At 37.2% G+C, this 16,099-nt stretch overlaps 1 protein-coding gene across 4 annotated transcripts in view; it reads right to left on the bottom strand.

The window, feature by feature from the left end:
• PCNX2 (pecanex 2) overlaps positions 1-16,099 on the bottom strand; it is a 132,847-nt gene that overhangs the window by 41,637 nt on the left and 75,111 nt on the right. For all 4 annotated transcript variants that reach the window (XM_015857877.3, XM_015857878.3, XM_085541299.1 and 1 more), the window contains 2 exons: positions 6,794-6,902; positions 2,201-2,330 (listed from right to left, as the gene is read on the bottom strand). In XM_015857877.3, the coding sequence (XP_015713363.2) occupies positions 2,201-2,330; positions 6,794-6,902 (239 nt within the window). The remainder of the gene's footprint in view (positions 1-2,200; positions 2,331-6,793; positions 6,903-16,099) is intronic.

Below are 16,099 nucleotides of genomic sequence, written 5' to 3'. Positions count from 1 at the left end.
CTCTAAAGCACTGCTGCCCAAAGAAAGGTCAGTGGAGGAGACAGAACAACTTTCCCTTCCAGTTCAAGTTCCTGAACCTATTTATCTCCACAGCTCTGAAAGAAAGTAGTCAAGTCTGCTTTTGATTTTTCAGATACTGAAGGGTCAAGATTTAAGGTGGTAAGGCAATGCCAGTCTCACTTTATTTGATTATTTCAAGCATTTTGTAGGAATCTCCCTACTCTAAATAAAATACTATTTCTTTCCCCTGTATTTTTCTGTCTTTTCATTGTGTCCCTTTAATGACCCTGGGATTTTTCAGTCCAGCTGTCATTCACTTTGCTCAGTTCTTCACATGAGGAATGAAATACTGAAGCGCAAGCAAGGCAAAGGAGAGTCAGAACTGCTAGGGAAAAATAAACATCAATTTAGGAGGTGCATATTGTGGAATACCACAGGTTCAGGCAAACATTTATTTCCCTTTGACTATTATCCTAGTGTTCTACAAGGCCACTTTCTATTTCTAGAGGGAACAGTTGTGATTTTGTGTTTTATGTGATAAGACCAAAAGATACGCTACAATTTCTAACAAACAACAAAGCACACATTTTTTTACAGCTTAATTTGAGCATTCGCATTGAAGAAGCTGTAGTTGCTGCCTATTTTGAAAGACAAGCAGCAGCAGTTTAAAGCATTAAAAATGTTAAATTATTTGGACGCAGGGTTTTATTTTCAAAAACAGTTTGCATCAGCTTCTTTTCTTCCTCTGGTAGGAGCTGCTGATTGTCAGTGTCCCTAATTTAAGCATCAACCATCACCTTCTGGAATTCCTTTGAATACCTTCTGTTCATCTTGTCCCAAAAGCCTTAGACCAACTCAAAGCAAATTAAAATGTTCCCATCTATTTCCTTCTACATTAACCTACAGGTACCACACTAATCTAACTACATGGAAGTGATATGCCTACAGTTAATGAGTCCAATTCTCTAACCTGTACAGAGAAAAGAAACCACGTGCCTTCAAAACGTTCCGGTTGAAATGCAGAGAATATTCAATTCTCCACTTCCTACCATTCCAAATTTCTGTCCAAAATGTAAAGCTGTCTGTGGGATTAGCAGTAGCTTCCTGCCTTTCCAAGACTACCCTCAGTGAAGTGAACTTGTTGACCCAGAAAAGGATGTGTGACAAAGGATTTTGTTAAGCAAGCTCAGCTTGCTCCAAAAGCCTTCCACAAATCTCATCATATTTAGAAGCTTTATTTAACTTGGCTTTGTCTCTGTAGTTTCTTTATGGAGGAGTACATATTTGCTTACTAACTCTTTAGAAACTCATCAGATCCTTTCCTCTAAAAGATGGAGGAAGCTTTCACTGTCATTTCCAGTTCTGAATTCTGTCAAGGTGCTCGTGGTATCGAATACAAGATGTGTGATAAATGTAGAACACTTCTCATTGGCCCAACCAAATCCTACTTTGGCCAATACAGTTTTCACTTTGTGCTTCCCACTGGTGTTTTGCAGCTGCCATGTTTACTCAGAGCCCAGTTACATGTTGGTCAGCATTCCTTCTGAAAACTACCTCCAGCTGAATAAGACCGTTCTCTTTTATCTACTACTCTTGTTGGAAACCCTTCAATCCCAGTTACCAAGCACTCTGAAATCCTACAGGGTAAAAGGAGCAGCAGCTCTTCAGTCTGTTCAATATTCTAAGCCTATGTCCTTGTGAAACTGCATGAATGACAGCTAAATTCTGACAACAACAACAAATTCTTATGTCAAACTCTAAGATCAGATGTAGCAAGTAATTACAATGCACACTCATCATCACTTCTCTATAAGAGTTACCTGCCATATCCCAACGGTAGCATTTAATCAGGCCAGTATAAAATATATTAATACAGTCTGACTTGTAGTGCCAAAGGCTTAACAGATTTAGTTGCTAACACTAGCTAGCAAGAAAAAAAAGGCTGACAACTGGGAGCTTTACCGTTGTTTTTTTTCACAGCTTTGTTATTGCATGCCTGTAAAACAAATGCAACGTGACAGCTCATCTGTAGCCCACTGATAATTGTTTATATACATTTTCAGAAACAACAATATGAAATAGTAAAACATCAGAATCAAGATTCAAAAGATTAACTCCTCATGGCCTACAACAGTTTATGGAGTATCTTTGGAAAGGAAAATACAGAAATAAAATGAACGAGAGCAAAAAATAGTCTTACTTGTAGTTTTTCTCCCAGAACTTGATCGGTCTTGCGTATGATGCAATAAAGATGACACTACCAAGAAATGGGCTCAGAGGAGTAGAAAAGACTGAAGTAGCCAGAGTTTGGAAAAAAAGCATGGCAGAGTCTGAAAAGCGCAAGTTAAGGTAACACAAATTATTTAGTCATAATTTCAAACCATTTTTGAGGCAACTCTTACAACCATTTTTGCCTTTTTATTGCTTGTCTTACCCAAAGAGGTAGAGGGAGAAGAAAGGAAGGCAGGCAGTGCCAAATTGCCAATTACCAGCATGTATTCCATGTCTTTTCAATACTGCATAGTTGCAATGGAGGTGACAGGTTTGAATAGAGTACAGTATTAGCAGGGTGACTCGGTCTAACCTCTGCCCGAGGACAGATCCTGATTGTAGCTAGAGCAGCACCTTTCTCTATCTACCGAACATATCTCCTACAACACAAAGTGATTCTTGAGAGTCTGACAGAAAGGGTTTAAAACACACAAAGCCAAAAAATAATTATTTCTATGGAAATTCTTAGTTCTCTGCATTGGAATCATCCTACCAGTGAGGCTAACATTTCATTTTTTGACTTTCTGCTTATTCTGAAATCAGCTAGCATGTGAAGAAACAATTACACCTATACAATCCAACCGGCTGGCTCAAAAGCACACTTTCAGGTTAGTTTTTATTGTCAATTTAAAATGTCATGCTGATTTAAAAGTTAAAAGAATGTTCTGCATGTCATGCTTTTGGAAATATGTACGAAATGAGAGGAGGAGGACAGAGGAATAGAAAATACTATACAAACACTATAATGAATGCATAAATCCATGGCTCACTTTAAATTCTTATATGAAATCTCAGGAAAAGAAGTTTCCAAGTTGGTGTAAGGGACAAGTTGTCGTTCTTTATGCTTCCATTGCAAGAAATGTACTAAACACAGAAAGCACTGACAAATGAGCAACCATAATATACAGCAATCAAGTGCATCTCATTGTAAAATTTGAGTCAAATTGCTCAACAAGCACAGCCTTTTAGTTCTAATAATGTGTCCTCCAGTCTAAGTCTTTAACAACTTTACACATCTAGCACCACTTTCAATATTTCCATTAAAAGGCTAACCAGCCACACTTTCAAAGCAATTTAGCAAATATTTGTTTGTAGATTTTGCAAAAGATCTCTCTCAAATCCCTCAAATATATTAAAAGAAAGTGGTCCTGAATGGTGTCTTTGTGCATTAGTGAAGTTGCAAAATGAGCTGCCCTAAGAGTCTGAAGTTCAAAAAGTGACAGAGAGCACAGAGTAGGACATGAGTACACCACAGAAGTTAAACTGTCACATTACTCTGTAGTCATAGCCAGCACTGACTGCAAAAGATGAACAAGTATTTACAAGTGTCAGATAAGGGAAGAAGGCATGGGAGCTGAAGAGACAAAAAAGAGCAAGGAGAACAGATAAGGACAGTAAATCAAGTTTCCTACAGAGAGTTCTAATGTCGTTATTGATTTAAAAATTGCCACTTTCATGAGTTAAGACATTTAGGACTCCCCTGTGAACTGTTTGTGTTAAAGACATAAGCAGTAGCAACAGTTTTATTTTTGCTGAAAGACATAATGCTCTACTACATACAAGTCAAAAGCTATTTCCCATTTGACTTGTGAAGAGTGGTTTTAATAAAGTGTTTCACATATGTAAATGTGTCATGAAAACAAGCAACAGCACCAGAAATACTTACCTAGAGCAGATGTGTACAGTAATATAATTACATATACATTTGATATATCTGGCATATATATATAAAACTGTCAAAAATCTACAGCTGTTCTTTTTTGCTCTGCATCTCAAGTGAGTTTTCCTGTGTGCCATCTTTGTTACATTATACAGTGCAGAAGCGGAATTTGTTTCTTTGCAAATAATGGCCACCTTGGAAAGAAAATCCAAACTCAAATTTTGAGAAGCATTAACAAAAAGCAGTTCAGAGTGAAATAAAACACACTATTTGAGGATTAAATATTATTTAAAACTTTGCTTGAATTCAAATGAGCTTCAAAACAAGTAAATGAAAGGTTTATGTTTTAAAAATCTTCCATCCTCTTCCTTCAATACAAAACTACGGAGCAAATCTAGTCCAAATCCTCTGATGCCCCAAACCCACATTTTTAACTACAGTTACTCCGGGCCAAGACATTTGGTCACTTCCAGGCATGAGATCACTTCTTAGGGGGTAGAAGAACCAACATTCAAAGGACATTCTTTTCTGCTGCCAGAGCTGTAATCCTGACACACTGAAGGCAGAAGCACTTAAAAGCAGAAAAATCTAAACTACAAATTCATTCTTTCAAAATCTCACCATTCTTTTTTTTTTTTTAGGTAAAAACCTGCTTAGACTACAAACTAGACTGACTTTCTCAATGTGATGACGGCTTAAAAGAAATGAGCACAATCTCATTTCACCCATTTAAACACTAGGAAATGAAGTAGCACTTCTCTCCTCCAGCCTGAAGTCCATTTCTGCTTCACTCAATTCTGCAGTTCTGAACTACAAGGGACTTTATGGAGTCACTGAGATCATCCAGCAGCCACAGCTAAACCTCTGTGTCTCTTGACAGATGTTTGTCTAAATTCCCTAAGATCTCTAATGATGAAGACTCCACAATGCCCTCCAGGCAAAGCTCCAGGATTGTTGCCCTTCGTTCCCTGCACACCTGGATGAAATTCACTGAAGTAAGCAGAACTTCTCAGTCACCGAGTTCTACAGCAAAACTCGCCTAGGAACTTCTATATTTAAATTCTGGTGTCTTGTTTGTGGAAGCGATCTGGGCAATTAAGAGCCACAAATATTTAACTCTGCAAAGAAAAGGCAGGTTTAGTGCCTCTGCAAACTGTAATATGTATTCATTAGTACTGTCTGCAGGGTTATGGAAGCAATAAATAAAAATACTGTGCAAAAAAGGCAGAGTAATTGCTGTTGTGGGAATAGTAACTTGAGCATTAAACCAGTATCTTCATTGCAACATTGCCTTGAAAGACAGATTCATGTTTATGAAGGACATTATTAATATAAATAATAGAAAGCTAATTTAGTTCACTTTGGTAATAAGTGTGTAAATAATCTCAATTCTGATATTTCACTGCCTTCCATTTTGCAAAGCTTAATTGGCACTTATATCAAGACTGAAGTTACCATGTGCAAAAATGTATGTGATCGAAGAGGAACTCAATGAAATAAAATCTTAGTACTCGGATGTTTCACTAAGTAACTTTATATACTTTCCTGCAATTCATACCTATAATGGTGATGAAAATAACCTTTTTGTTGTGAAATTTCCTTGTAACTTGCTACAAATCATTCAAAATGTTCTGATAAGTAACAATTTTTACTAATGCCTTTCATTTGTAAATAGACAATTTAAAGCTTTCCTTCTGGGAGTTATTCTGCCTTTTCTTCCATCTGTCAAAGACTCCCATTTATACTTCCTATCTATAAACACAGGCATAGTTAATCAATGCAGCACAAGATTAAGGATACCACAGCAAATAGAAGAGGGGAAAAACCACTCAAGAAGGGGAAAAAAAAAAAATAACTTGAGGAAAAGAACCATTGTCTATGGGATGAAAGGGCAAAGATTTAAATGTGTGTACCTAATACACAGTACACAGTTAACTCTTTAGCAGATATGAACTAAACCTCCCAACTCTTTTTCATTGCTTCAATTGGAAGGGGAGGAAGAAATGAAAAGTTAGTCTCTGAAAATGCTTGGCATGCCAATAAAGTTAAATGTGATAAGTGTTTTATTTCATTACCTTTTTCCTGCATTAAATCGAGTTCCGAACTGAATTAGACTTTAAAGTGAAACACTTTTGTTCAAAAAGTCCTCTCTATTTTTAAATCCCTGCAGGCATTCGGAGGTCATTAAACTCTGTGCTTTAATTCTCTGTATTCACAAAGAAAATGTTCATAGCCCTGGAATGGGCACCAAGACAGTCTCTGAAGGACTGTTTTAGCGTTGATGAATGTATTTATAAAACAGAGTGGAAATGTCAATGAGAAATACTTCCCAGCTCCATAATGAAAAGCGCTCAGAAATATTAAAATACAGTTGCTTTTGAAACAGAAAAAAAAATTAATAATAATCAGGTCAGCTGCAACAGAAACTGACTCAATGACATATTTGTATCTGAGATACTAACTAGAAGCAACTGAGAAAGTGAGTAGAATCCTTAGAGCTCAGTCAGCAAAATACCCAGCACTTCACAAAACTGGCTCCTGCATACATAAAAGCTGGAGGTACCGTCAGCCAAACTGTTTCTTTCCAAAAGCATCAGAACTCACTGCTAACGACTGTGGATATGTGACTGGGTGAGAAGTGGGAAGGCATAAATAAGGCAGCCTGCATCGGAATTCAGTTTCCCCATTTCAGATCCTACATAGTAAAGAAACAGAGAAAGCCATATTTCCCTTGCATTACCGTAAACATTTTCACATTTTAAAATACAGGTTACCTGGAAACTTCACCCTTTGTTCCAACACTGAAAATATATACGTGAAAAGGAATTCAAGAATAAAGAAAAATAACTTTATAAAGGATATGAGGTATTGCAAAGAGCTGAGCAAACACATGGAACGACGACCCCCAGGCAATCTGCCAGGGTGCGATGTATGTCATGATGAACTGCAACTTTTGCAGTAGGTCCCACAGCTGGAAAACAAACAAACAAACACATTTCAGGCACTGAGGTAGTTTTAAGTGAAACATCTTTTAGAACTGTCACTGGAATTAATGCGAGGTAGCTTCTATTGTATTATTATCTTTCATTGGCATTAAGGTTTAACTTCAATACGGGACAATGGTATATTTTTCTTTCAAAACTCACATACAATGATGCATCCTTAAGCACCACAATGAGGTCACTCGCAGATTACTTTTCTACAAAAACATCCAGGTACTTAAGAGGAGCTCATGGACAGGTTGAGGGTAGACTTTTATGCAGTCTGATAGTGACAGAACAAGGGGGAGTGGTTTTAAATTAAAAAGGGGAGAATTAGACAAGATTTTAGGGGGACATTTTTCACTCAGAGGGTGTTAAGGCACTGGAATAGGTTGCTCAGAAAAGCTGTGGATTCTTCATCCCTGCAGGTGATGCTGGATGGGGCCCTGGGCAGCCTGAGCTGGTGGACAGCTGCTCTGCCCACAGCACAGTGCTGGTACTGGATGAGCTTCACATTTCCTTCCAACCCAAGGCATTTGATGATTTTAATTAGCAAGTAGGAAAAAACAGTTCTGATTTTTGCTGCATATTACACACTGCTGGTTAGACAGATGAAAATTACAGGAGAAGAGAGCCCAGGATGAAACACTGAAAAAAAGAGGAAGCGGAAAGTGTAGCACATGGCGCTGCGCATGGAAACCAGTCACATTTCTCACAGGCACAACATTTTTATTTGTTGAAGCTATGGGAGATGCCATCTCTATGTGAGCATGCGCTTGATATTAACCATGAATCACAGCTGCATTTTCAAGATCAAATCATCCTACCTTTAACATGTTGAATGAGCATGCTTTTACTGTCACACAGAACAAGTTGGAAAACACACCAAATTTGTTTTTCCTTTCTGTAAAATATGCCTGGTGCTGCAACAAGTAGTTTCTGATTCAAGAATAATGTGTAATGATTTCCTGGAATATGTTATTATTTTCTGCCAGTTCTCTTGGCATCAGGCCAGCATAGATCTTTTGTCTCATCTGCACTGGGCCATCAGATTCAGACTGCACTGTGGGTTACTGACACATTGTCAGGAAGATTAGAGCTCAACAGGCACACAAGTTGAGAACTGAACCAGGAGCACATACAATATCTCATTCTTATGTAGAAAATATACACTGAATTTCCTATCATAAATCTACTGAGTTAATGAAAAACAAGACATTGTCAATATCCTGAAAGACACTGAGGATATGTCAAAACCACTGCATTAAATGCTTCCAGGCAATGCTCCCAAGCACTGGTACTGCATATACACATCTTTAAATTCTTAGGAAGGTCCCTAACAAGACTGTGGTCTGGCCCAGCTAGCACTCTTCCAAGCAATTCCAAAGCTTTGTTTGGAAGAAAAACCCTCCATGGCCCATATCCAGTTAGCTGCTCCATTCTTGTGCCTGCACACGGGCTGGGAGATCTGACTAGCATGGACACAAGCTTCCCCATGACTTCTGCCTCTGCGGCAGAACATGATCCTACACACACTTCATTCACTAGTACATTAACAACCAAAAAGAACGCACTTTCACTGGCTAACTCATTTCATCTGTCCCTAAGTTTCCAGCCCCAAGGTAACACTTGGCCACCTGCATCCACATCAGTAAAGAACTTACAAGATGCTTCCTTGAGCTTCTCTATGAATTCACTTGTAAATAAACACAGGTCAAACAGGAGGGTGGTACAAAATGATTAATAGCCTTAAAATGTTTTGGTCTTTGTGCCACGAAATGATCACAGAAGCTGCTGCTGTGTCATGCACACTTCAGTTTTAACTGATAACCCCTCCACTTGAGATGAAAGAAGTGCTACTCATGCATTCTGTTATGCTTTGACATGATTTAAGTAGGTACAATATGCAAAAATACAGCTTATGTCAACGTTGCATAGGCGTAGTATTTCAGACCAATGAAGCCCTAATAAAAAAAAAAAGAAAAAGGTGTACGATCTCTTCAGTGTTTAGCCTGGTTATCCCTGTTTTGTTTATGAGAAATTCACATCTTGTCAAATTTATTTTTTCTCAGAAATTCTACATGTGATTTGAAAACTATGATATTAAGTAAAGCAGGCAAGTAAAACTGCACTGAAATTACAAATGGCTTCTTTTATTTGAACCCTGTTTTACAGGCTGGGAGCTTGCTTCATCTCACTTAATTTTTATTCATCTGAAACATCTGACTGAACAGCCAGGGGAAAAATTATATCTGTTAAAATTTAAAAGAAGGGCTGAAAAAGCTAATGACTCACAATCGAAACCTCAAAGAATTCAAAACTGCTGCAGCACCATCCAGTACAGTTTCGCCTGCTACAGATTGAAATCACAAAGCCATAAATTACGCTGGCTGCACTCAAGGCTCAGGGTTCATCAGAAGGTTTTCAAACCTCAAATAAAATTCAGGTTTTGCATTTGCAAGGAAATCAAATACAGGAAGAGACCCTTCTGGCTTTTTGTTCCATTACATCATTTTCACCATTCTTCAGTCTTTACACATTCTTGCAAAATAGGCCACAGAACCTAAGATCCCCATTGCTTATAGCAAGTCCCACTACCTCTACATTCAACACTGCTTGAACTTGCTGCTGTTTCTTTCAACAGTTGCCTCTCAGCTAGTGTTTCTACAGAACAGGCAATGGAATTGGCTTTCATTTGCTAGAACACGTATGCAAGAACACCGTACTGAATCTTGCTTGATTTTTGAGAGCCTTGTGATATTGCACCTAAAGGTCTAGAAATGTGTAATTTTCAAGCTGCTGTTTTGATGAATAGTTGTTAAGTATCTCTGTGACTCTTATCTCTTCAAGGGCATGTTCTACAAAACACCATAAGAGAAACCTGCCATTATCATTTTACATATCTAAATATACCTATTAAGGCGATCTCATCTTGCAACTCTAACATAGACAATTAAGAAAAGGTCTTGTTTACATTTTGTTTGTTTGTTTTGCTAGAAGCATGTGCAAAAATACTGTTTCTTATCAGTTTTATCCAATTTACTATACACTTTGTTCTATATCTGACACAGGAACTCCAAGAATTTGCAAAATACTATTGCCTAACCTATGGAAATGCTGAAGTGCTAAAATCTGCATAAACAGAAGGGATTTGATCATTATTGGGACATCCTGTTATTTCAAATACAACTATATTTCATTCTTCGGTAATCATGAGACAGCAGTATAGAAAAAAACATTCAACATTGTTTAAATTGTCAGAACCAATTAGGATTAGACAGGATTAGGAAAGCCAAACCCATCTGGAGTTGAATCTGGCAAGGAAAGAGAAGGGCAACAGGAAGGACTTCTACAGGTGTATAAGCAGCAAAAGAAAGAGAGAAAGCAGAGGACCCAGTTACTCAGCGTCTTCTTTCCTTTTGTCTTTACCAGGAAGATTTCAGGACCCAGTCTTCCCAAACCTGGGGGAAAGTATAAAGAACCAAAGTCACCCTAAGCAACAATGAACTGATTTAGGAAGTATTTAAAAGAACTGGATAAAAATATTTCCATGGGATCTGATGGGACACATACACAAGTAATGAGAGAAACAGATTATGACACTGAGAGGCCACGCTTCTTCAGTAACCTTGAAAAGTTATAGGAATCAAAGGGAGGTGGTTCTGAGGACTGAAAGAAATCTAAGACCACTCTTTTCTTCAAGAATGGCAGGGAAGCTGGAAAGCAGCATTACTTGAACAACCCAGGAATGAGTGTTGTCAGCAGGTTGAGGGAGGTGATCCTTTTACCCTCTTTTCAGCATTGGAACGCTGTGATCAATTCTGGGCTCCCCAGACTGGGTTGATTCCAGCAAAGAGTCACAAAGATGATTAAGGGATTGGAGAATCTGACACATGAAAACAGGCTGAGAGAGCTAGGATTGATTAGCCTTGAGAAAATAATGATCACTGTGCAGGGTTTTACAATGAAAATAAAAAACCTGATGGTAGGGACAAAGAAAGTAGAGTCAGACTGCTCACAGAGATGCATGGTGACAGGACCAATAGGCAGCAGGTACAAAGTGAGGTGCAAGAGCTTGTCTGAACACATGAAGACTTTCCAGTGCGAAGGTGGCTGTATGTTGGAACAGGCTGTCAAGAAAGATTATGGTATCTCCATCCTTGAAGATATTCAGAACTCATCTAGACACAGCTCTGAACAACCTACTGTAGCTGAATTTGCTTTAAGCAGGTGAATTGGACAAGACAAACTTCAGAGATGCAGTCTACTGTGATTCTCTAAAACACAACATTTATTCTCAGTAAAGTGTTGTCCTGAAGAAGGAAAATTAATTGCTCTTGATGGATGTGAGGTATACTTTTAAACAGTGCTAGATACAAAGGGGGAATTTTCCGATCTAGATTGAAAATGCTTTAGAAAAATCTGTGCTTACCTTTTTCTACCTAAATATGTTTAAATGTGTTTTTTTTTCTTGAAGTCTTTATATCCTAGTTTAGAATGACTTACCAATGAAAATTTTTAGTACAGATCTTCAGTGTTTTCTACAGTTGACGAAAGCAAGAAAATTATACATTAGGGTACAGTGTTCTCCTGCTCCTAGATACCTTTACTCATGTGACAGTTTTGCGCAGCAAACAGTTTTAAGTCTCTGATAATCAGTTTAAATTATTAGTACACTCAGCAAATTTAAACTACTACTTTCCCACTGCTGTCAAATAAAATGCAGTACATGCATCTTTCCTTCATATTTGTTTTATCTGGACATGCATTTTATCATCTTAATCGTCCTTTTAACATCAGGGTGTTCTGATGACTCTAGAAAATGCTCGTACATATATTAGTATTCTACGTATCTATAGCAAAACAAAGGCAGGATATATTGTTCAAATCTGGTTATTCTTAACCAAATAAAGTAATATAAAAATGGGGAATGATCTGAAATTAATTCATATGAAAAAAGACTTAGGGATCCTGAAACACCTCTAAAATGTGATTTTTTTCCTAATCTATGATGTCTCAATAATGCATAGAGATTAACAATTGAATCCAGAAGATACTGAAGGTATCATGCAGAAAGCAGTGACACTCCTCCACTTTGAAAAATTATTTCCTTGTATTCCTGTTTAGATTCCTGAGAATTTGAATCTTGAATTCCATTCTTCAGGTAGTAAGGGATAAATTGACTTTTTAATGTTAGTCTAATTCCAGTTAATTGCTAGCTCTTAGCACTGGGAGTAAATTCTAGTACCTACTAATACTTTTATTTTTCTTGATTTATATTTATAAATAATAATACGTATATTTATGTGTATTAAAAATTTAGTATTATTAAGAGTGAACTGTTTTAAATATATACGTGGTTATGGATACAAAATTCAGCTTGGGTGAAATAGTTTGATTGTATTTTGTGGCTTTGCTTTGCAGATGACTGACTTTCTAGTTTTATTTAATGCCATTTGAAACTCTTTATACCTATTAAATCCAATGAAATAAGATTTACAAGAAATATTAAAGCTTTTTAATGCTTGCATCATAACTCATAACATTCTTGTGGTGTATTAGAACATTACTGTAAAAGTACAATGCTTTCCATGCTGTGTTTATTTGCTTCTGCTTAATGGTATTTGAATCCTTGATACTGTGGAATTTCAAGATCATTGTCTAAAGCAACATATATGAGAGGACCAAAATACATCCAAATCTTTTAGGAATGTACTTATGAACAAAACCAGCATGTTTTAAACACCTAATGGAACAAACCCGTGAGACCTTGCATTTTAAGTTAAAAGTTAGCCACCACACATGAGGGTGATGTTGATTATGATGATATGATGATGATAAAATGTAACAGTCCTGGATACGCTCATGGCAGAGGCAGCTCCTTCCAACACTGTCAGCTGACAATAAGAGCTCAGGGAGGAAGACTCTGGTACTGTAAAAATTTACCTCCCGTGTTTCCTGAGATAAGCAAAACTGACAAAATCAGAACTAATTAGCTTAATTTGCACAGAGCTGGACACATGAAATAAATCAGCTGGGAAATGCCAAGATTAGGCCTCGTCAGTGAAGACTTCCCCTTAAGAGGCCAAGACTGCATCTTCCCAGAAATCTCCTTTACTGAAAGCAGACAAAAAAAAGTACCAAGTTGTGTGTTGAACCACATACTAAAGATTTCTCTTTCAATGCCTATACCAACAGGTACAAATGCACACAAGCATTGCCCTCATCAGATAGCAAGACAGAAAGAACCAGGGAGCAGGTATATATCTTCCTGCAACTGAGTGTGTTTGTCCTAATCTAAAGGAAAAACACACACACAACAAAAAAGAGAGAAAATGACATTTGGGAGTAGCATCAGAAGTGAAGGCTGATGAAGCGGACATTGACAGAAGGCTGAATGAAAAATCAATTATAGAACTTCACCATATTAAAAGAAAACACAAACTGTACAATGCTCAAGAGATTTAAGGATTCTACAGAAAATACTGTTGGGATTGTCCTGTCAAATATCAGGTGTAGCCTTGGGTACTTTACTCAGCAGAAATTGTCTTAATGGGGTTTATATACCAGATATCAAAAGCTGAGGAAACAGCTGTGAGCTAAGAAGGTAAGCGGACTAAGACACTGGATTTCAATATGCATAAATGTCAAGAAATGGATTAAAAGATAAATTAATGACTTAATGTCAAAAGCTTTGAAGTGAAGCACCTAACAGAGTAGGATGGAAAATCAGACGGGAACAGAAAAAGAGTGAGGCTTTTGACTTTAAGTAGCACCCACACAAATCCACCAGGACATGCAGAGTAACCAAGAGCTCACGGCCACAAATGCAATAAAAGATCCAATAGGTTAATTGCTTAATAAAGCACCCATGAGGTCAATGCATTTGGTAGCGTCTTCTCATAAAATGAATGAAAAAAAGATGACATGCGAGATTTCTTCCTTGTCCAAAGGATTGTGCTGTAGACACTGAACTTGCACAAATTTAAGCCTGATCTGCACATGCCTGGCACGTTGCTACAAGCTGGCTGTCCTAGCTGGACTTACTTCGTTATTAACTTAATCAGTCAAATTTGTAACATCAGATATTATGGCAAGAAGAAGCATACAGAAAAAAAAAGTTCTTATCAAGTACAAAAAGAAAAAAATTAGATTACTTATTAACTGGAAAATATATTCTGGGAAAGAAGTAGAAATATTAGACAGGGAAATTGTATTCTTAAGCAAGCTCAGCAGGGGTTAAGTGTACTTAGGCAAATGAATTCAGCGTTAATGAAGGCAAACTTAACAAGCTATGCTTCTTTGATTATTTTGCCTTATGCATGAAGACAAATTCAGAACCCTCAGAGGATATAATCATCAGAAAACACAAGGTGATTTCATATTTTAGTATTGCTAATTAGTTCATCCACACACACAAATTAAGAGACCATTACTCTGCCTGCCAGTAACATACATGATGCTGAAAGAGATATGAAGGTGTCTTCCTACACATCAAAAGGTTTAGTGACACTCCAAGGCACGAGTAGCTCTTTCTGTAAAGCTAAAAGGGAACTAAACAAATTTGTCAAACATCGATATTCCAAAGTGCAGAATTCAGCAGGTATCTCTTCTCATTTGCTCTCTACAGATGGAAGTTGCTGGCAAAAGAAGCAACTCACCTCAGTTTGGCATCTCCAACATGCTGCTGTTTGCTCCCAGTTGTGAGCAAACAGGCAACAAACAAAACCCAATCAGTGTAAGTTGAATTCACTACTGCATCTCCTAAAAAGCCCAGAGAGAACAACTGGCATACATCAAAACTTTACAGGAAGCTGTGTAAACAAAGAAGACTGCCTTGTCTATCCAGTTTAACTTCCTGCATATTAAAGCATTATACCTAAACATTTTGAATAAGTAATTGTATTTTTAAAAGGCTGTTCTGCTCTGACTTAAAGAATACAGACAATGGGAGTCTCACAAAGAAAAATCCTAGGCTGTAGCTGCCAAGACAAACCTGCAGGTTGCTAAAAAGAAAGTCTTGAAATAAGAAAGACTGAGAAGTCCTGTTCTACTCAAATTGAAAGCTTTTTTTTTTTTTTTTTATAAGCCTTTAGCATTAAGATTTCATGCTCTGCAAACAGGTCAAAATGTAAGCAGCTAACTGTTATGAAAATAAGTGTTATTAATTGTGTGAGATTAATAATTTTATGTTAAAAATGGGGGGGGGGGGAGGAAGCTTCAGGAATAGAAGTGAGTAGATGCTTTTGTTCTCTACAACACTCCAGAATGGGTGGCTTGGTTGTCTGTGAAAAAAGATAATCTTAGAGCATTGATTCTGACTTCCATTCCTCAGCTTGTTCAGAGAGCAATACATTCATCTGGAGCTTCTGATTTGACTAAAGTACTATGGGAGAAGCACACACAGTGAGATATTCAGAAATATTCTGCCCAAAATTATTAGCAGAGCGTTATTATTTTGTTCAAGAGAGGCTGCTTCAGAATTCACTAGCACACTCGTAAACATCAGCTGAATTTAGACACCTTCTTCCCCAGTGACTGACAGAAAAAAATGCTGCTTACTGCTGCGCTGCTCTGTCTGACAGAACGCAAGTAATTATTTGTGGTGTACCCGTGCTTAAAAGTTACTATTGCTATGACTAAGGCAGAGCACTTGTAACGTTCCATAATTCAGATGGATTCAGTTGACAGTATAAATGAGCAAGCAGATACCTACCATTACTGTGTAACAATTTCTGCGTGGCTGTAGCTAAATGCGATAACTGAAATTATTCAGATTCTTGTCTTCATCTTTTTAAAAAAATATTTGCAAACATAAAAAGGAATCAACTACAGATGGACAGAATTTGTGAAGACATAAAAGTTTTTAGAAATAGTGGTGCACACAGCTCGCTTTCTTGGTGCCAATGGTATGGAATACATACATCTTTATCTCCAAGTAAGTGTATCCTACTAAAAAGTTTCGCAATACTGAGTTAATAAAAACCTCAGACCTTAATTACAATAAAGAAAATTTATGTTATTTATAATTTGAAATTAATAGGACTTTAATTACTATTACCAGCTACACTATTTTTCAGATTGGCTTTAATGATCCCTGTGTAACTGTGCATGTACTTTCATAATGTATGTAATTCAACCATTTAATTTCAGGTTTTCAAATGGAACAAGGACAAGTCCATTTGAT

The sequence above is a fragment of the Coturnix japonica genome, chromosome 3 (genome assembly GCF_054131305.1).
Source record: "Coturnix japonica strain WE chromosome 3, WE-NBRP24, whole genome shotgun sequence".
NCBI lineage: Eukaryota > Metazoa > Chordata > Aves > Galliformes > Phasianidae > Coturnix > Coturnix japonica.
Note: the sequence above shows the minus strand (reverse complement) of the source record. Positions and strands in the feature narration are given on the sequence as shown.